The 20,883-nt window shown below is 43.1% G+C and overlaps 1 protein-coding gene across 3 annotated transcripts in view; it reads left to right on the top strand.

The window, feature by feature from the left end:
• MICAL3 (microtubule associated monooxygenase, calponin and LIM domain containing 3) overlaps positions 1-20,883 on the top strand; it is a 215,421-nt gene that overhangs the window by 103,681 nt on the left and 90,857 nt on the right. For all 3 annotated transcript variants that reach the window (XM_029953118.1, XM_029953117.1, XM_029953116.1), the window contains exons 8-18: positions 2,130-2,387; positions 2,769-2,884; positions 4,173-4,299; positions 5,945-6,041; positions 8,921-9,068; positions 11,625-11,821; positions 13,616-13,728; positions 13,814-13,876; positions 14,355-14,528; positions 16,142-16,225; positions 19,365-19,463. In XM_029953118.1, the coding sequence (XP_029808978.1) occupies positions 2,130-2,387; positions 2,769-2,884; positions 4,173-4,299; positions 5,945-6,041; positions 8,921-9,068; positions 11,625-11,821; positions 13,616-13,728; positions 13,814-13,876; positions 14,355-14,528; positions 16,142-16,225; positions 19,365-19,463 (1,476 nt within the window). The remainder of the gene's footprint in view (positions 1-2,129; positions 2,388-2,768; positions 2,885-4,172; positions 4,300-5,944; positions 6,042-8,920; positions 9,069-11,624; positions 11,822-13,615; positions 13,729-13,813; positions 13,877-14,354; positions 14,529-16,141; positions 16,226-19,364; positions 19,464-20,883) is intronic.

Here is a 20,883-nt window from a genome sequence, read left to right as displayed (position 1 = left end):
TGATAACGAATCAAGTCACTGAATTACACTGTTGCCTTATCTGAGAGTAGTGTTGGGGGCATGCCAGTCAGCACGTGCCTGTAGCACAGTCTCTTTTCCATTCATGGACCTTGTATCTGTTTCTCTGCCTTGTGTTCCTTTATGTATATAAGCAGAAATAGGGCAAAGCAGTTTGTACAGCCCATTCTGCCAAAAACACAAGCAAGATAAACTTGGTTGGATGCTTCATCAATAAGAAATAGCCAATGAACCTGGCAATACATCTTGGGACTAAGTTAAGATAAATCTACCATCTTAGGCAGAACTGTGGTTATCAATTGAAATTATAGGCAAACTTTGTTTTATTGTGCTTCAGTCACTGCATTTTTTCCTTTTCTTTTCTTTTTTTTTTTTTTATACGAACTCAAAGGTTTGTGGCAACCCTACACTGAGCAAGTCTATTGGTGCCATTTTTCCAACAGGATTTTCTCATTTCATGTCTCTGTGTCATATTTTGGCAATTCTCACAATATTTCAAACATTTAAATTATTATACTTGTTATGATGATCTGTGATCAGTAATTACAACTTGCTAAAACCTCTAATAATGGTTAGCATTTTTTAGCCATAAGTCATTTTTTAGTTAAGGTAGGCTGGGTTTTTTTTTAGACAAATGCTATTATCACTTAATGGACTACAGCATAGTGTAAACATAACTTCTGTGTACAGGGAAACCAAAAATTCATTTGACTTGCTATATTGCAATATTCACTTGATTGCAGTGGTCTGGAATGGAACCTGCAGTTTCTCCAAGGTATGGCTATATGTAGGAATAATCTTGGTTTTCATTTATTTTATTAGAGGGCAGGGACCATGTTTCTATGTGTGCTGCTAAGTACTAATTGTGGTCACTTACTCAATGTTGAACAAACACTGTTTCAAGGACCAACTTGAGTATTTGCGTTTTGACTTTTAACATCTTGTAGTGCTAGCTAAAGGCACCATTAGGGTCATTGGGAAACAAACCTTAGCCCGCCCCACATTAGAAGAGTAAAGATTTGGCTCAGTTAGCCAGGAATCGCCAAAACAGAAAAGAAGGTTTTGACTTCTTTATGTAGAAAGCCCTTCTTGCTTTTATCATTGTTTTTTCTTTGTTGGTGGGTTTCTCTGAAGCCTTTCAGAATCTTATGTATTATTTTGAAAACCTCTGTTCCATCTTCAACTTATTTCTTCGCAGCCCCCTGGACTGCTGCTGCTCCCATATTATGTCTTTGGCACTGGAGCTTTCGGATGCTCCCTTTGCATTTGATAAATTATGCAGTGCTGATATTGCATACGGTCCCAGTTGCCAAAAGGTATTTGCTACCCAGGAGATAATGATTGCCAATAGTAAATTATAAAGTATCTTTTCAGTTTAGAAAGTACCATCACATAACTTATTTTATTTGGTATTCAGAACAACTCCAGGAGATGGATGGGGCAAAATCAAAGCTCCAAGTAAATGAAAACACTATGTTTTTAGGTGCCAAAGCCTGTGCTCCTTTATTTTATTTAATTTTAAAAAAATTATTTTTGAGAGAGAGAGAGAGAGAAAGAGAGAATGTGAGCAGGGGAGGGGCAGAGAGAGAGACACACACACACACAGAATCTAAAGCGGGCTCTAGGCTCTGAGCTATCAGCACAGAGCCTGATGCGGGGCTCAAATTCATGAACCGTGAGTTCATGACCTGAGCCGAAGTCAGACACTTAGCCGACTGAACCACCCAGGTGGCTCTTTTAGAGCCTGCGCTCTTTTAGAAATAGCTTCCCCACTCCAGAGTGCCTTGTGGCTCAGTCAGTTAAAGTCCAACTCTTGATCTCAGCTCAGGTATTGATCTCAGGGTCATGAGTTCAAGCCCTATGTTGGGCATAGAGCCTGTAAAAGAGAAAGAGAGAAAAAAAGAAAGAGAAAGAAAGGGAAAGAAGGAAGGAAGGAAGAAAGAAAGAGCGAGCCTCCCTCTTTTCTCTTTAAGTTGTGTAGAAGACTTATTTTGGGATATGAAGTTATTTTAAGAAGAAAGGAAAGGTGATGAAACTAGCTTATGACTGACATGCTTAGTGTAGCTCTTGCTGGGCTTTTTTTTTCAAGCCTCTTCTCTCTCTGGAGACAGGACTATGCCGACACAGAGCTCTTGCTTTCCCGGGAGAACGTGGACCAAGAAGCTCTGCTGAACTATGCCAGAGAGGCGGCGGACTTCTCCACTCAGCAGCAGCTGCCGTCTCTGGATTTTGCCATCAATCACTATGGGCAGCCTGACGTGGCCATGTTCGATTTCACTTGTATGTATGCCTCTGAGAATGCTGCGTTGGTGCGGGAGCAGAATGGACACCAGTTATTAGTGGCCCTGGTTGGGGACAGCCTCCTAGAGGTGAGTAGTAAGGATGGCAGCACTTTATAGCAGAGGCAGTAATAAGGACGCACTAATAATCAGGAGCAAATGGGAGTCTCCCAGGGTGTAGAGTGAGGGTCTACAATGTGGTGCAGCATATAGGTCAGCTCCCTGCAGGAGTTACACCAGGAAGGAGGGCAGGATTATAGGCTGTAGGGAACCCAGACTTGCTAAGTATGGATGGAAATTCTGCAGCTTTTGTGATTTGCCTCTCTGTCAGTTTATGAAGTAGGGATGCCCAGTATCTGAGCAGTTGCCAAAAAGTCCTGTCCACAGCAAACTTTTTCTTAGTTTCTCAACTTAGTTTTCCTCTTTTAAAATATAATTTATTTAATTCTTCATTTTCTATCTCCGTCATAGCCTTTTTGGCCAATGGGAACAGGAATAGCACGGGGCTTTCTAGCTGCTATGGACTCTGCCTGGATGGTACGAAGTTGGTCGCTAGGAAGAAGCCCCTTGGAAGTCCTGGCCGAGAGGTAATGGAAAGCAGCCAGGGGTCTCTTTCACGAAAAAACTGGGAGTGATGGATGGTTTGACCCTCAGGCAGACTACAGGTTTTCTTCCTTCTCTCTCTCTTCCTTTCTTAATTACAGATGCTTTAAAAAAAGAGGGGGGGCACCTGGGTGGCTCAGTTGGTTAAGCATCCAGCTTCCAGCTTCGGCTCAGGTTATGATCTCACAGTTCATGGGTTCGAGCCCCACGTTGGGCTCTGTGCTGACAGCCAGCTCAGAGCCTGGAGCCTGCTTCGGATTCTGTATCTCCCTCTCTCTTTGACCCTCCTCTGCTCGTGCTGTCTCTCTCTGTCTCTCAAAATAAATAAAAAAATATAAAAAAAATTTTTTTAAATAATAAAAGATGGTTTCATATTAAAGGAAAGTCAAGATATTTATTTTTAAAACCATAAGTATGTAAAGATTACCTAATCTAAGTGCTCTTCTTTTATTCCTTTTCAGATTGAATTTGTTAACTGACAAATGGTATCTGAATCTTTGAATTCCATTAAAGGACAGTATATGATTCCTTTATGACAGTCATATGAACAAATACATAAAAATAGTACTTATGGTAATTAAATCTCTATCAAAGTACAAAGACTTAAACTAATGAAATCAATGCAGTAGCAGGGGACATAGTGACATAAGAAAAGAAATAAAAAATGACTTCAAAATCAAAAGAAAACCCCAAACTGCTTGTAAACATTTTTCAAGCTCCCAAGTGTCAGATATTTTGAGGCAGATTATTACAAAAGAGGTAAGAATCCTAGGATTTGTTTGCTAATAAAGAACAAATGCCTTGACCAGAAGAACTAGAGAAATAAGATTTCCTGGGTGCAACTGCTGGTTGATAGAATTTTAAGACTGTTACTTAAGGTACTCTGGGCAAGTGTCGGTATATGTTCTTTTTCCATCTGTGATTTTCTTAAAAATTAAATACTAGCCTACTTGAAAAATCAAACAGTAAATTAGTTACCTTTTACATTAGGATCAGGGTTTTTATCCCAGCCCATCACAGTGTATTTGCTCTTGCCCCGGCCCTTAACCAGTCCAGTGCCTGTGGAATCACTGACGTGGTGCGAATGGGACAGGAGCTGATGTAGGTTTGGAGGAAAAACAGCCAAGGTTGAGGCTTTGTCATATCCTTCAGATTATTTAGGGCACTGTAAAAAAAAAAAAAAAAAAAAACCAACCAGGAATATTATCAAAGGAGAGGGAAGGGCATATGGTCCTTGTCACTGCTCTGAGAAATTGTTATATGTTATTGCAGGGAAAGCATTTACAGGTTGCTGCCTCAGACCACCCCCGAGAATGTGAGTAAGAACTTCAGCCAATACAGCATAGACCCTGTCACCAGATATCCCAATGTTAACGTCAACTTCCTCCGCCCAAGCCAGGTAAGAGCCTTCTAGTCACTCGTCTACCTCTGGGCCCATTTCAGGACTGATCAGACCTCCAAAACACTGAAACGTGTCTCTTAGTACCATATACACACCCTTCTTTCATAATGCACATGGATGTCTCTGGAGTGACTGAAGGTGGGTATCACTTTCCACCCACAGATTGAGCAGCCAACGGAGAGAGTTGTTGATGACTTGCCGGAAGGTCACATGTGACAAAAATGGTGGACCCAGGACTTTATCCCATGCCTCCTAATTCAAATTGCATGTTGTAGGGGTGGAGCACCTGTTCACTGCTCAGGAAATGTGACTTCCACTTGCATTATTGCCAATAATCACTTGTAACTTGGACACATCATGTCATTTTCTCTGTAAAATGGAGATAAAACCCCCTGCTATTCACAGGATTATTGTGAGGGCAAATGAAATTATTCACTTGAAAAACTTTGAAAGTTAGGACATTATCTGCAAGTAAAAGATACTATTGGTCAATTTTTTTGTGCTTGCTGAGTTATTTCTCAGAATGTCTAAAGCCTTGGGGTGCCTGGGTGGCTCAGTTGGTTGAGCGACCAGCTTCAGCTCAGGTCATGATCTCACAGTTGGTGGGTTCGAGCCCCGTGTCGGGCTCTGTGCTGACAACTAGCTCAGAGCCTGGAGCCTGCTTCTGATTCTGTGTCTCCCTCTCTCTCTGACCCTCACCTGATCTCTCTGTCTCTCTCTCTCTCTCTCTCTCTCTCTCAAAAAAAAAAAAAAAGAAAAAGAAAAAAAATGTCTAAAGCCTAATAATCACATTGAGAATGACATTTTACAAAGCACAGTAGTCCCAAAGAGCCTAGCAATTTTTAGAAAGCAGCCCATTCAACATATTTGCCTATGTACTTGTGTAATTTTTTATTCACTTTCTACCTGAAGTTTATAGCTTCAAGCCTTCTATATACTTCTGTAGAAGGGATCCATGAGACCTGCTGTCAATGGACAGCATTAATGGTCCAATGGTGACTATCAGAGGGCCTGCCTTGACGGAATAGCTAATTTTTAGCACAACCTTTTTTTTTTTTTTTTGAGAGAGACTGTGAGCAAGGGAGGGACAGAGAGAGAGGCTCTCAAGCGGGCTCCACATTGTCAGCACAGAGCCCAAGGTGGGGCTCAAACTCAACCTGAGATCAGGACTTGAACTAAAACCAAGAGTCGGACACTTAACCAACTAACCCACCCAGGTGCCCCAACTTTTTTTTAATGTTTATTTATTCATTTTGAGAGAGAGAGCAAGAGCAAGCGTAAGAGGGGAAGGGACAGAAAAAGAGAATCCCAAGCAGGCTCCTCATGGTCAGCGTGGAGCCTGATGTGGGGCTGGAACCCATGAACCTTGAGATCATGACCTGAGCTGAAATAAAGAGTCAGATGCTTAACCTTAACCAACTAGGCTACTCAAGCACCCCAGAGCACAACTTTTTACAGTTAATATGTATTTGTTTATATGTAAACCCTGCCACATTCCAGAAAGAATTTAAGAGGTCATTGTCTTAACTTTTATCTGAACTTTGCCCAACCTGCTATCTCAGTCTTTCATTTTGCTCTCTGGTGGGAACTTGTTACTTGGTGTTTGATTTTCCTTCTTGACAACTTTCCAACTTTCTGCCAGGTGCGTCATTTATATGATACTGGAGAAACAAAAGATATTCATCTGGAAATGGAGAATCTAGTGAATTCACGAACTACCCCAAAGTTGACTCGTAATGGTGAGTTCTGGTAATGACCTTATGAAAACATTTTTTAATGTTTATTTATTTTTGAGAGAGAGAGCACTCATGAGCAAGGGTGAGTGGGAGAGGGACAGAGAGAGAGGAAGACACCGAAGCTGAAGCAGGCTCCAGACTCTGAGCTGTCAGCACAGAGACCAATGCAGGCCTCAGACTCACAGAACGGGTCTCAAGACCATGACCTGAGCCAGAGTCAGACTCTGAACTGACTGACTCGCCCAGATGCCCCAAGGTAATGACCTTTGAAATGTAAGTAACCTATTCAGAGAAGTCAGTACTGAGTTGTTGGTGTGACAGTACTGTATAAGGCAGCAGTTCTCAACCAGAGGTGATTTTGCCCATCGCGGGGACAACTGGTAGTGTTTGAAGACATTTTTGATTGTCATGACTAGGGAAGGATGCTATTATCATTCAAGGATGCTGCCCAATCTCCTATAGTGCACAAGGCATCAGCTCCCACAACAAAGAATTGCCCAGCCAAAGATGTCAGTAATGTCAAGGCTGAGAGCCCTCAGCCTAGGGTTTTAGGTGGGTATAAAGAGAAACCAGATACAAATGCTGTTGAGAGAGAGAAGAGGGAGTGTGCACACACACACCAACTAAGGTTTCTGGGGAAGGCTTTATGAAGAAGCAGTGGCATTTTAGCTGAGTACTATGACATTCCCAGGATACAGTTGCCAAGATAAAGGCCATTCTGTATTTTGTGTGCCTTGAAAAGCCCCTGGATTTTTTTTTTTTTTAAAAGAGCAACATGAGTGTGCCTGGCCAGCTGCATGTAAGATGGGATGGAGAGGGGAGATGCTGGAGGTAGGGAGACTAGTTAGAAGTACATTGCAGGGCGCCTGGGTGGCTCAGTCTGTTGAGTGTCTGACTCTTGGTTTTGGCTCAGCTCTTGATCTCACAGTTCATGGGTTTGGACCCCATGTTGGGCACTGCACTGATGGTGCAGAGTCTGCTTGGGATTGTGTCTCTCTCCCTTACTCCTGCTCCTCCTTCACTCATACACATGCATTTTCTCTTTCTGTCTCTTTCTCTGTCTGTCTCTCTCAAAAATAAAAATAAACTTTAAAAAAAAAGAAATACAAGGTTGCCTGGGTGGCGTAGTTGTTTAAGAGTCCAACTTCAGCTCAGGTCATGCATGATCTCATTGTCTGTAAGTTCAAGGACTGCGTTGGGCTCTGTGCGGACAGGCTGTCCAGCTCAGAGCCTGGAGCCTGCTTCAGATTCTTTGTCTCCCTCTCTCTTTGCTTCACCCACCACTCCTCTCAAAAATGAATAAACATTAAAAAAAAGAGAGAGAGAAATGCATTGCAGTAGTCAAGCTAATGGTGTGGAAGACCTAAATCTGATATTGATGTTGAGGATGGACAAAGCCATGAAACATAGTTAGAAGAACTCTTCTCTGACTTTGGGCCCCAGTGCAACGGAGTCCCAGTCCAAGCTCTGCCATTTCTGAAATGTGTTATTTTGCATCTGTGAACTTTGGTTTTCTTCTCTGTGAAATGGGTGAAACAAATACCTACTACACACTATAGTCATGAGGATTCTATGACATGTATAGAGTATTTATTTACAATGTCTGGCATATACCAGGTGGTCATAAATGGCAGCCACTTTGTCATCATCACTATTAATTATGTTAGCCAGAATCAATAGGCATTGGCAGTTTGGTTGCATTATGGGTCAGGAGATCATTGTGAATGGTGCCGCCATCAGTTTGGAGAGGGAAGTGGGAGGATTAGAAAGTTTGACATGCTATTGGGATATCCAGGTGGAGGTCACAACCAGCAGGCAGTTAGAAACATTTTCATCTAAGCAGACAGTACACCTGTGTCATTGTCATTTTAGGACCTAGAATATTGAAGTTGACTAATACGTGTTGGACTGATGGATATACAGACTTGGGAGACATCAGAATAAAATTAATTTATGAAATAAATTTCTGATTTAAATAATAGCACCAGGAGTGGTTCTCTGTGTAGTTTTAGGATACATTTTCATGGAAAGACTTAACTAGGATTTTTAGGAAATTGCACTTTTTACCTTGTTACGCTCCCAAATCACTAAAGGACTTCATAGAAAGTTAGGTATTTCCAGTTGGTAAAGGTAAGAGAGCAGATGTTCTTGGACACAAATAGGAGTTCACAACTTCTTTTAAATGGTCCATATCAAAGCTTCTCTGATGCAGTTTATAGATTTTTATAAGGCACAGCAATGAACTGGAAAAAATCCAAGTATATGTGTTCTTGTATTCACCTTTCCAAGATGGACTCATCTATAATGAAGAGTGCCACGCCTGACCTGAGGGATTATTCTGGTCTGGGGTCCTTGGCCTTGCTAATGTAATCCTACAGAGTTTCTTCAGTTGGCAAATCACTCTGTATTCTGGAAAGTGTAAGAGTGGGCTTTGTTTGCCTTCGTTTAATGTGTTGCTAGAGCAAATGGATTCTTTTTTGCTCTACTCCCCCCAGTGTTTGAAGGGAAGGAGCTTCCTCAGCCACCAAGTGGCTCTCCAGGGAAATCTTAGACCTTCTTCTGCAAGTGAGGGTGACAGCTCAGTAGATGGCGCTGTTCCATCTAAGTCCGTATCAAAGAATGCGGCAATGACACTGGGCTTTACTTGAGCAGGGCCAGATAACCCATTGACCTTAGAGTCTGGGTGAATTGATAGTTTCTTATCTACCTAAAATTCCACCGTCATGATACCAGTTACATAGCTTCTTACTTTTGAAAAACAGTCACAGCTATTTTGTCCCTACCTTTAGTAATTGTTCAGATTGGGTATGTGTATTGCAAAGAGGATCCTTTATCAATGCTACCAGTGACCACGCTTTTGATATTTTTTCTTATTGTTTTAGAGTCTGTAGCTCGTTCAAGCAAACTACTGGGTTGGTGCCAAAGGCAGACAGATGGCTACGCAGGGGTGAATGTGACAGATCTCACCATGTCTTGGAAAAGTGGACTGGCTCTGTGTGCGATCATCCACAGATACCGTCCTGACCTAATGTAAGTTGTAACCAACTTTGTGTTTTATTTTGTATTCCCTAAGCACCTCAGAGTATTTTGTTTTCAAATAACCAAATTGTGTGCCTTTTCCTAGAATGAGTTACATAGCAAGATACTCTAGAAGGCAGTGATTAATTTTGATTTAATTATATTTAAAACTTTACGTCAAACATCATGTAGCTGACTTCAGGTGAGATTTTATAATCACAGCACTCAGAAGGTCAAAAACTCATTTTAACACCCACCTGGACCTATTTACATCACACAGAGGAAAACTATTCATTGGTCCCTGGTTGAACTTTTCATTTCGGCCAGCTATCTCTCAAGTGCTATTGGGCATAAGGAAAACTTCACTAGAACATTTGGCTGGCTGAAGGCAAATATGTCACTACTAACAAAGCAGAAAACAATGAATATTTACCTGATTTGTCATCGTTCATTGGTATTATCTCTTCGTTAAGAATTGTACCTTTTACAAACATACTCTGTCCAGCCCACAAGATTCAGGCCACCTTACCCACTTATGTCAGTAACATCTTCTCTTTTGGCCATTCTTTACTCACCTAAATGCAGAATCAGTACAATAGGATGACCCTAAGTCAATTGCAGTGACCGGTGCACTCAGATTTCCCCCACAGGCATTTGTTACCATGGAAGCCAAACAAGAAGATCCAAAAACAGAAGCAGAGTGTGTCAAATAATTTTGGCTGCCTGTCCTTTTATCATTAGGGCCCAAATTTGTGCATTTGCTTTGTTTTAAGGAACCTTTGCTTAAGGAAACCTAAAAAACATAGTTTCTGTTTTTTAGTAGGTTGTAAATTAATGAGTCAAGAGCTAGTAAAAACAGCCTTATGTAGTGTGGTTTAGGAAAGGAGGTTTCTTATTTGCTTGGATAAACTTAAGTGACCTCTAGTATTCCTATCCCTTAGCTAATGTAGAGGTTGGTAAATGGTAAGTGAAAGTAGGGCTTTTTCATTCCCACCAACAAAGGGTGGGCGAGGAAGAAAGACTGGCTTGAGAAGGACTGTGATGAATGATACAGAAAGCTTTATAAGGTCCAGGTGAATCAGTTCTCTTCCAAAGGGAAGGCATGGAGCGCCTAGTGGCTCAGTCAGTTAAGCCTCCGACTTCGGAACAAGTCAGATCTCACGTTTGTGGGTTCGAGCCTCCCATCAGGCTCTGTGCTGACAGCTAGCTTAGAGTCTGGAGCCTGCTTCCATGTCTGTGTCTCCTTCTCTCTCTCTGCCCCTCCTCCTCTCATGCTCTGTCTCTCTCTGTATCAAAAAATAAATAAAACATTAAAAAAATTAAAAAAAAAACAAAGGGAAGGCATGGAAGAAAAGGAAATGGAAGCAAAAGTAACTGAAGGGAACCTAGCAGGTGAGGTGGAGGGGGATGGTAAAGGGAGGGTACACATTCCTGTTAGAACAAACCAAAAGCTGCCTCCAGAAGGTCCAGGGAATTTCCTTGTAACAGAACACAAAGCAATGAGTAGGTAACTTGGCACTATTTAGACTACAATGACTTCATTCAGGATGAGGCCTCCATGGTTTAACAGGCTTAATCTATAGAGAGAAGGCATTTAGAAAAATGAAAACCTTGCTTTGGCAGTCAGTAGTAGGTTAACACAAAGTAAGGCCTGCCCCGTTGATCTGAAATCACGTCTTAAAAAAGAATGCTATCAGTCTTTACTTGATTGAATGTCAAGAAGCTTGAAACCCAGTGGGAGGTGTTGGTTAATCTAAATACTTGGGAAAACTCAGGAAATCCAGCGGTGGAAAAATCTTTTTTTGAGGAAGGTTTTGGAATTTCCCTTCAAGTAGAAGACTGAGTAAGATTTACCAGAGTTGAGTAAGTAGACCAATAGCTTGTTTGGTCCAAATGACACAGCAAGTGATAATCCTAGGCCTTAAAAAAAATTTTTTTTTTCTGTTTTTTATTTATTTTTGAGAGACAGAGAGAGACAGCTTGAGCAGAGGAGGGTCAGAGAGTGAGGGAGACACAGAATCCGAAGCAGGCTCCAGGCTCTGAGCTAGCTGTCAGCACAGAGCCCGACGCGGGGCTCGAACCCACCAACTGTGGGATCATGACCTGAGCCGAAGTCAGATGCTCAACCGACTGAGCCACCCTGGCGCCCCAATCCTAGGCATTTAGAAGCAGTCTGATCCAAATAGGACTTGTATCATTATTGAGCATTAGTTTAATATATACAGATGATATACAACATACAAGAGAATACATATTAAAGATAGTTCCTATTCTTGAGCTTACCTTTTAGTATGAATTTATGTTACTGGAAACATGAAGAGTATTTCTTCAACTTTTCCACTCTCTTTTCCTTTCTTGGTAGGTTTTTAATCATTTCTTCTCCTTGAGGGTGATTTGCATTTTCTTAGTTAAAAGGAGACTAACAGGTGAGATAAACAGGTTGGCTTTCAGGTTGCAACCTGGATTTTAGCTAAAAGACTAAGAAATGGTGATGACTCCATTGATGCTGTGTTTTCTGGTATGAGGACAGGCAAACCTTCTTAATATGTTTTTTTCATCTGGTTTTAGAGATTTTGACTCTTTGGATGAGCAAAATGTGGAGAAGAATAACCAGCTGGCTTTTGATATTGCTGAGAAGGAACTGGGCATTTCTCCCATCATGACAGGCAAAGAAATGGCCTCGGTGGGGGAGCCTGACAAGCTATCTATGGTGATGTACCTGACTCAGTTCTATGAGATGTTCAAGGACTCCCTCCCCTCCAGTGGTAAGGGCTGGCAGGCACTGGTATGGAGGTCTTCCATTTCTTCTCTGCTGTTGCCTCACTTTTCTGTTTTTCCTTCTAACCATGTCCTTCATCAGTGCCACTAAAAGCAAACCTGCACTTACTCTGTTATTACTGGTTGACTTTCCAGATAAGTCCCTGGAACATAACTCCATTATTTTTCCCTTCTCTGCTAGTGTGTTCTCAGCCATTTTTTCTTTTCCCATATCTTTCTTGCTAAATCTATAAATAAGCAAAAATCATTCTGATGTAAAATGTTTTCCCTGACTGTACTACTTTCTCAGACCCTTTCAGAACCAGCCTTTTTGGGGGTGCTTGGTTGGCTCAGTTGGTTGAGCTTCCGACTTCGGCTCAGGTCTCACGGCTTGTGGGTTCGAGCCACCTGTCAGGCTCTGTGCTGACCACTAGCTTGGAGCCTGGAGCCTGCTTCAGATTCTGTCTCTTTCTCTCTGTGCCCCTCCCCTGTTCATGCTCTGTCTCTCTCTGTCTCTCAAAAATAAATAAATGTAAAAAGAAAAAAAAGAACCAGCCTTTTTGAAGAAGTGGTTTATACTTATGGCCTCAACCTCCTAAGGTCTAAACTTTGTAACACTTTGCAACCCAGCTTCTGTTTTTACTGCTGTGCCAAAACTGTTCTCACTTTCATGAACAGTCACCAAACCTCTATTCTTTTCTTATTTTGCATCTGTCGTGCATTTGGCTTTTCTGCATTATTCAGAACTGTGGAATGATGCCCTTTTTCTTGAAGTTCTCTCTGCTCATTAGCTTCTGTGGTCCTATACTTGTTTGCCTCATTCTCTTTCTTCTATAACTATTGCTTCTGTGGCTTCTTTCTCTTCTCCTACCTTTTAGTCTTTCCAAAGTCTTTGTTTAGCCCTTAGCCTGCTGCCTCAGTCTACCAGAGTATTGTACTACAAAAAACGTCCCCGTTGTCATTTATTGTCCCTTAGAGTAAGTGTAGTGTAATGCTTTAGAGTGTTGACCATGTACCCGGCCTGGGCTTATTTACCAGTACTTCTACCTGTTTGACCGTAGGCAAGTTACTAAATTTCCCTGTGCCTCAGTTTTCCCATCAGCAAACTGGATTTTATGTGTGTATAGTATACAATTGTGATATGCTAAGGAGAATGTTTGGCAGACAGAAGGACTTAACAAATATCTGCAGTATATAATTGATTTCGGTTATTTAGAAAATTACTAGTGTTACTAATAAAACATTAGAAAGTTGGTGATTCTCCAATGTCTTCCAGTCCACATACTCCTAGAGATGTCTGTGGCCTTTTCCGATTAAATATGCAGTTCTTACAACAGAAATCCACACTCTAAGATCAGTATACCTATCTAGGGAGAGCCTTGCCTTTATGTGTAGCTAACTGCATAAGTAAAACCAGTGACCCTGAGCCACATACCCTTCCTCCCTGTCTTCCTCCACCTTGAAATTTTTATCACCAATGTGAGGCTTTAGCAGTCTGTTGTAACTAACCATCATAGGCAGATTTCAACTTTTGAGGAGCAAAAGTGGAAGGTTTTGTGACCAAAGCGGATTAGAAGAAAGAGTTGGTTCCGTTTACATGGATGGAAAAGAGAAAGCTCAACATCCAGACCTAAGTGTGCATTTCCTTTGTGGAATTTCCTGCTGAGTTCTTGCTTTTGTCAGAGCAGGTGAACCTTTAGAGTTTTCTGAGGTTCTGTGAGGCAGCTGCAAGGAGTTAGTCCTGGTCAGTATTCTTGAAGCCCCCTCCAGGGCTGTCCTCAAACCTTGCTTCCTGTTCACAGATGCCTTGGACCTGAACGCTGAGGAGAAAGCAGTCCTTATAGCTAGCACCAAATCTCCCATCTCCTTCCTAAGCAAACTTGGGCAGACCATCTCTCGGAAGCGTTCTCCCAAGGTAAATGGAAGAGGTTTTTGACCTGCTGCGAACCTGAAGGCAAGGTACAGTAGGATAATGCAGTATCCCTCCTCTCTTGATACAGGATAAAAAGGAAAAGGACTTGGATGGTGCTGGAAAGAGGAGAAAGACCAGTCAGTCGGAAGAGGTGAGAATTATCTGGGATTTGTTAGAACGACCGTACTGAATTGCCCTTTTTGGCTTAAATCCTTAATTTCCAATTTGGTTTTGCTAGATCTTTTCATATTCATTTTTAATGAGCATTTCTGTGGGCAGATGCCTTTTCAGTGGGCTTCTGCCTTTGTTTAATGTTTTGGAGAGCATCCAGGGGAACAAACACACATGTGCCCTGGTGCTTTCCTGTCCCTTTAGAATTACACATTTGGCAGAGGGCAGTGACTTTTCTGAGATAGAGCAATACCAGCAGAAGTCCGAGTACCTGTTTATACTGCCCCATGCACCAAAGTCATCTTGAGGTTAGAGCCTTAAGGGAAGCTGTTAAGCTTCACCTAAAGCAAAAACACCAGCTGCCATGCCGGGCACTGGCCACACTTCTTTGAGGGAAGGGCATTCGTGGAGGGGCCTTCTCTAACAGAGGCGGGGTTTTGGGTGTCGATGTGTATCAGGAGGAAGCACCCCGGGGCTACAGAGGAGGAAGGCCCACCCTGGTGAGCACTCTGACAGACAGGAGGATGGATGTGGCCCTTGGCAACCAGAACAAAGTGAAATACATGGCAACCCAGCTGCTGGCCAAATTTGAAGAGAATGCACCTCCGCAGTCCACTGGCATGAGGAGACAGGTAAGCCCCAGGTACAGCTCACCCACACATGCTTGGTCTGGCCGCATAGGGTGGAGGGATATTCGCAGTCAAGTGGAATGGGGTGGGGTGTGTCTCAGGCTCCACATCAAGCCGAGCATTCATGCACTCAGGACTGGTGTCTGGTTTTCCCCTTGTCTGGCTGCGGCAGAGAAAAGTATTTTATAAGCTCCTTGTGTGCTTTCAGCACTGCTTTATCCTCACCGTTCAGGTCTGAGGTATCTGTGACCAAAAAATCAGAGGAGGAGTTTTAAATTTCTATATCTGTCTATACATGTTTTTATATGTCCACATACATGCAGACATATTTGAACTATAAAGAGGTAGATGCTTATTGAGGAAAATGCAGAAAACTATAATAAAGGTAATCAAGGCACCTGTAATTCTGTTAACATTTTGTTGGTGTTTTCTAGACTTTTTTCAGTGCATTTTTGTTTCCATAGTTGAGGTTATTCTTAATATACACTTCCTGTTCTGCATTGTTCACATAACTTTGGGCATATTCCCATGTTGTTCTAAGCTCTACAAGCATTTAAAATGTGTGTGTGCCATGCTTTTCTTAACCTTTCCTCTGATGTCGGATGTTTTCATTGTTTCTTATTTTTCATGATAAAGCACAGAGGTAGTAAACATCCTTGTGATAGATCTTCTTTTGAGTGTTGCAGATGGTTTTCCTAGGCTATCCTCGAGCTAGGCCAAGAGTTATGAACATTTTAGGGTCGTCGTGGAGACTAACTTGCATTCCCAGAAGTCAAACCAGAGAGTGCTAGACAGGAGCATTTGACTTGAGATATCTTCGTTATGTCTTGTCTCTCCTCTTGCTAGTCTGAAAGTCACGAAAATTCTTACAACAGGAGGTGCAGGGATTCTGAGGTTTACACAGAACATTTCTTGTAAAACTCCCTAATGACCTGAGACAACATCCAGAGGAAAGGGAGCACACTCCTTGTATTCTTTTACTCTCTTTCTTCATCTTTTCCATACATATCAGCCATTGTTCCAGTGGACCAGGGCTGAGGGGGCTACTAACTTTGCTTGGAGTCTGGCCATAATTAACTTCTCACATTTAGCCGTTGTTTGTTAATCTTCACATTCCAATCATGCGTGTTGTGGCTCATAGCGAAGATGATCATACTCACTGGTAAAAGTCTGAGGTTGCCCGAGAGCTCTGGCAACTGCAGGCTCTGCCCCTTCTCTGGAAGGCTGGAACGCTCTCCGTGAGAGGAAGTTTGCCCTTCAGGGAAGGTTGTTTTCCTCATTTTGAGTAGAAAGATTCGTTTTTCAAACCTGAATTAGTAGTTTAGGCTCAGAGCTTTGAGCTAGGGAAGAGGATAATGAAAATTGCAGCCTCGGATTTCCTCTTTTTTTCCCTTTTTGCCTTTGCTTTTGGTTTGTGGGGGTGGGGTATCTTGTTTTCGTTATAAGTGTAACTTTCTAAGGATTAATTCTGTGCCTCCCCCAACTCCCAGCTCATAGGTGTGTGTCTCTCTACCGTGCATGAGTATCTTTTTTGTGTCTTCTCCTACCTTAATGTATTTTATTTTGTTTTGTCTCCATGTCCTGTCCCCCGCCCATACTTGGCCTGTGTGTCACAGCCGACACAAGAGCGTGGGGTCAGCCAGCCGTCCTGCTGCCTACCTGAGCAGGGTCGCCCTGCTCCCATCCCCCAGTGGAAACAGGTAAAGGAGCCGCTCAGGGACAAGAATGGGTGCTGCTTCCCTGGGCTTCCAACCCCACCTCTCCCTCTGAGCCAGCCATGGGTGAGGCCTCCTAACTTTAGAATACTAGCTCCCAAATGCAGGAAGCTTATGTACTCTTGAGTAGCAGCTGGGGGGGAAAGTTTAACTGACCATACTGATTGTATTGCATGATTTGTTTAACTCTTTGGGATTTGAGAGATCACTTAAAAGGGTAGGTGGTTAATTTGGTGTTGAAACTTGTTGCTAACGCTATGTGGGAAGTAATTTCGGTATCTTAGCTTCTCTGGTTTTACCATTTGTCCCAAGTTGACATTTCGTTTACATGTGTCCTTGTACCCAGTGGAGGGAGAATCCTGAATTTAGCGAGGCTGAGCATTGGAGCAGTGAAGCCTTTCATGTTAAATAGGAAACTGTTAGCCAAGAAATAGTCTCAAACTATGATGTTTATTTGTTTTAGGCCCTTGACACAGATGATCGTGGGCATTTTCTTGGTGTTTTGCCTCCATTTAAAATACTCTTTGAAATTTTTCAACAAAGTTTTTATAGAATCTCCTAGAAAGCTACTTGTAAGCAGTTATACAATAGGGCAGAAAGAAGGGGGTAGGGGGGTAGCAGCTGGCTGATAATAGGAAGCCCATTGAAAGATTGGAGCCTCTACTGTATTTTCTCCCAAGTCACAGTTGTGCAAGTTCCTGGTCTAGTGAATGCAGCCTGGATTCTCTGTCTTATGGTTTGGTATCATTTAGTACTAAGATTCTGAGAGGTCAGGTGAGCTGAACCTCAGGTTCTCTTGTGCTGCAGAGTGCCAGCTATTGCTGGGAGGTGCTGGGGAGTGGCAAGTGGGTTTTATTTGAATTATATTCAGGGCAAAAGTTTCCTTTCTAACCTCTTTTTTAATAATATGCCACATTAAAGGCAGGGCCCGTGAGTCTGAGATGGAAGCTAGGGAGCAATGTCCAGACTCACAACAGACCCCAACTGCTTCTTTCTCTATGCCTAGGGGAGGTCTTCCAGAAAACAAAGTTTATTAGAAATTCAATTTTATTTTCTGAACCCTTTGCCTTGAAGTCTACGTGGTTGTATGATTTGAGAGGTAATTTTTTGTTGAGGCTCTGCTAAAAGGTAAAGTGAACTCTAAACTAGATTCCCCCAAACTCTAGATTCTGACAGTGTCCAGAAAGGTTGTCTGAGGAGCAAAAGGGAAGGAAAGTCCATAGTAACACATGTAGATGGATGAACAGATGACTTTAAAAGGTGTGTGCCCAGAGCAGCTTTGGGTTGGCTTGCTGGGAGGTCTCGGGGTATTAAGTGTGACCCAAGGAGCGTGGCTCAGCAGAGTCCTCTGTCCCGGTGAAGACTGGCACACGAGCTCATCACCTGATGGAACTGTACCAAAGGAGCATCAAGAGCTTGATGTTTGTGAGCCTGTTTGTGTTTCCCCTTTTTGTGAAGCATCTGGTGACCTCTAACCTTGTGTGGGGTGCAACATGGAGACATATAGCTAGGTTGTCATCTGGGTAATAAAGTATTACAGTCCATGAAGTAGAATGTTGCTAGGCTCTGCCGGCCACAGAATAGAGCCATTGAAGCCAAACCTGGGTTCTCTGGAGTGGGCATCAGACAGACTGCAGTGGAAAGGGCATCTGGGTAGATCTTGGTAAGTGAAAAATCATAAGCAATGAAAATCCTGTTAGATCACTGTTCTTGAGTTGGGAACAATGTATTTACTTGGCCGTGAAAAAACTAACTCACATGTAACTTTTTCTCAACTCTAAATCAGGGGTGGCATCATGAGTCTTGCCTTTGTAAATTTATCTCCAAAAGAGAACATTGGCAGGCAGTGCCACATGCTCCAGAAACATGGGAACAGGGGGACTCCAGTGGTGCGCTCCAGTGCCCTTCTGCTTCTGACTCATCCTGTCTGTGGCTCTTCTTCTCTCCCTTTAGGAACGAGGGGCTGACTGGCAGTACCTTATCATGACTCACTTTTTGTTTTTCTTGAAGAGGTTTGGATTGAGGCAAGAGGGTGTGGCAAGCACAGCCAATGGTGGCTGAGTTGACGCAAGGATCAGTTTTCACTTAGGTCGTGGTATGGAAGAGGGGAAATGAATAACAATTTTGCTTGCCAGGGACTTCTGTTTTTTACCTTTCCGTGTAAACATTTTGGCCCTTCCCTCCCCACCCTTCTACCTTTTGATCTCAGAAATGCATCCTGCAGGCAACCAGCCTTGGTTTGGAAGTAAATTGTCATGTGAAGTTGGAACAAACAGTGGGTCTCATTCCCCTGGCCTCACAACCTCACAATCCAGCGGCTCCCTCCTCCCTCCCATACTTCACCTGCGTGCTGCCACCCCCCCACCCCCGTGGCCATTCTGGGCAGGAGGAAAAGGAGGATTCCTCTGGCCTAGAAAGAAGTAATTGTTCCTTAAGGACTGAAGAGTTCTCTAATTCAGAGATTCACGGGAAGGGACCACAGTGGAGAGGGGCAACATGGGGAAATAATCCATGGATATGTATTCGGTTAGTGGAAGATGTTTAAGTTTTATATTCTGCTTCCTGTACTTTCTTGTGTTTCCTTGGTAGTTTTCCAGAACCTTTTGAGCGTGAGTGAGGGGACTGAGAAGGGGGGAGCCATGGCAGTGTTGTCTTGGGTGAGCCTCTGTGGAGAGTGCGGCTTTGCTGCTGGTGGGTGGAGAGGGGACTGAGCCCGTAGGAGACAGTCTCCTCCCCCCCCCTTGTGATGGCCTGTGTGCCCTTTCTCTCTATGTAACATCTAAGCCATTTCTTCTGTCTTCAACTTCCCTGATGAAACTCACAAAGAAGATACCCTTGATCCCTGGCATTTAGAAAGTGTTACACTGCAAGTTCTGACCCCAAGGCCAGCTACGGTGATTACCCATGTGGTCTGCACTTAACAAACAGCAGAAGTGTGACCCGGAGGCCGACAATCAACTCGATAAGCTGTCCCCCCCCCACCCCGCCCCGGCCACACAGTGATTGCTGTTGAGGGTAGAGGGACCAGGGAGGAATGGTCTTGGCAGATGCCCTTCCAGAACCAGCCTAAATGTGGCACCTGTTTCACCAATGTTCTCTCTGTTTGTGTCTGTTGGTGTAAAAGCGACGGGAAAAGGAGCGTTCCCGGACCTGCCCCAAAAAAGTGATCACACTCTCTCCTCCCCCTACTCCACCTCCCTGTCGGGCGCCTGGCAGCCAGCAGGTGATCTTCTCTGCATGCTCCGTGGTCCTTGTCTGTGTCTTCCTGCCTGCCTGTGTAGGTGGCTAGGGAAGAATCCAAATCAGGACTTTTCTTTCCAGAAATAACAAGGAACAGAAAGACCATTTGTAGCAGAAGCACCTTTATTGCTACAGATGAACAATTCCCAATGAGACCTCAGGATAGCACTTCATATATTCAAACCCTGGTTTAATCTAGTCCCACATCATAGGAGGACAACTGTGCAAGCACAGCCTAAAATTTAAACTATATTTGTCACAGATACAAGGTCCAAAAAGCCCTGGGGAGCAACACATTTTTATATGACCTCATTTAAAGCAGCCACTTTCGTCTTGCTGCACAAGGAGATATAATTAGGATGGGCTTTTGGAAGCTTTTTATAGGGCCTCACTATATGAGTTTGGTTCCTTCTGATTTTGAGAGCCCTGCCTCGCACTTTTCCCACTTGTGCCAGCAAACACCTGTCCTTCCCATCTACCGTCCTCACACTCCAGGCAGACCATTTGAAAATGCTTTATAGACCAGCTAACCACAGACATGATTAAAAAGGATGATAAGCATGCTTTCATAAAGTATATTTATAGAATATAAATTGACCTTTGTAGGGCACTCCTGTGAAATAAAATAAAATATTAATTTTAAAGGCAGGATCTATGGAAAGACATTTTCTCAACTAAGGTGGCCTATTTAAAAGGGGCCCCTGAGTAAGGTGTCTGATTGTTAAAGACCGGCCCTGTGTCCCTGGGCTAAGAACTGAGCCATTTTAGATTTAGTAATTACCCTATACCTTACCACGACATAATAACGAACACTTGGGTCCAGGTGGCATTCTCAGTTCTTGACGGGTTATCAGCATCAGTTCTCACAATAACCCTATGGCAGGTACTATTATCATCTCCATGTTACAGATGAGACGGAGGCATAGGGTAGGGAGGCTGAGTACTTTGTACAAGTTCACACAATAATTAATGGAGCCAGGAATTGAATCTGGGTGGTGTGACTCTGGAACCCAGGCTCCGGCTTCATCCTGCCTATGGAGACCACATGTTCATGGGCCACATCGGAGGCTTTGGATTAGTTCTTCCACCAGTACAAGGCCATAGGCTGACTCCTCACCAGTAATCCAAAGAGTGGTAAGAGTGGCCTTCCCTTTTCCCATACAAGAGCTGATAGTAGTTTCCTCAAGTCAGTAGAGGCAGCCATATGCCTGTCTTAGGATTTCCAGGCCTGTCGTGTACATATTCCTGTCTGTTGACTGAAAATGCTTCCCATTGTTTTCCGCTTCTCCCTTTAATCAATGATGCTTTGGCTTCACATTCCTATTCAGGGACCACTCCCCATCCTGGAGTTTCCTCTGGACTGTTTAACGACCATTTGTTCCAGCCAATTTCCATCTCCCCAC

This window comes from Suricata suricatta, chromosome 10 (genome assembly GCF_006229205.1).
Source record: "Suricata suricatta isolate VVHF042 chromosome 10, meerkat_22Aug2017_6uvM2_HiC, whole genome shotgun sequence".
Lineage (NCBI taxonomy): Eukaryota > Metazoa > Chordata > Mammalia > Carnivora > Herpestidae > Suricata > Suricata suricatta.
The sequence above is the reverse complement of the archived record's forward strand: the minus strand, read 5'-3'. Positions and strand labels throughout refer to the sequence as shown.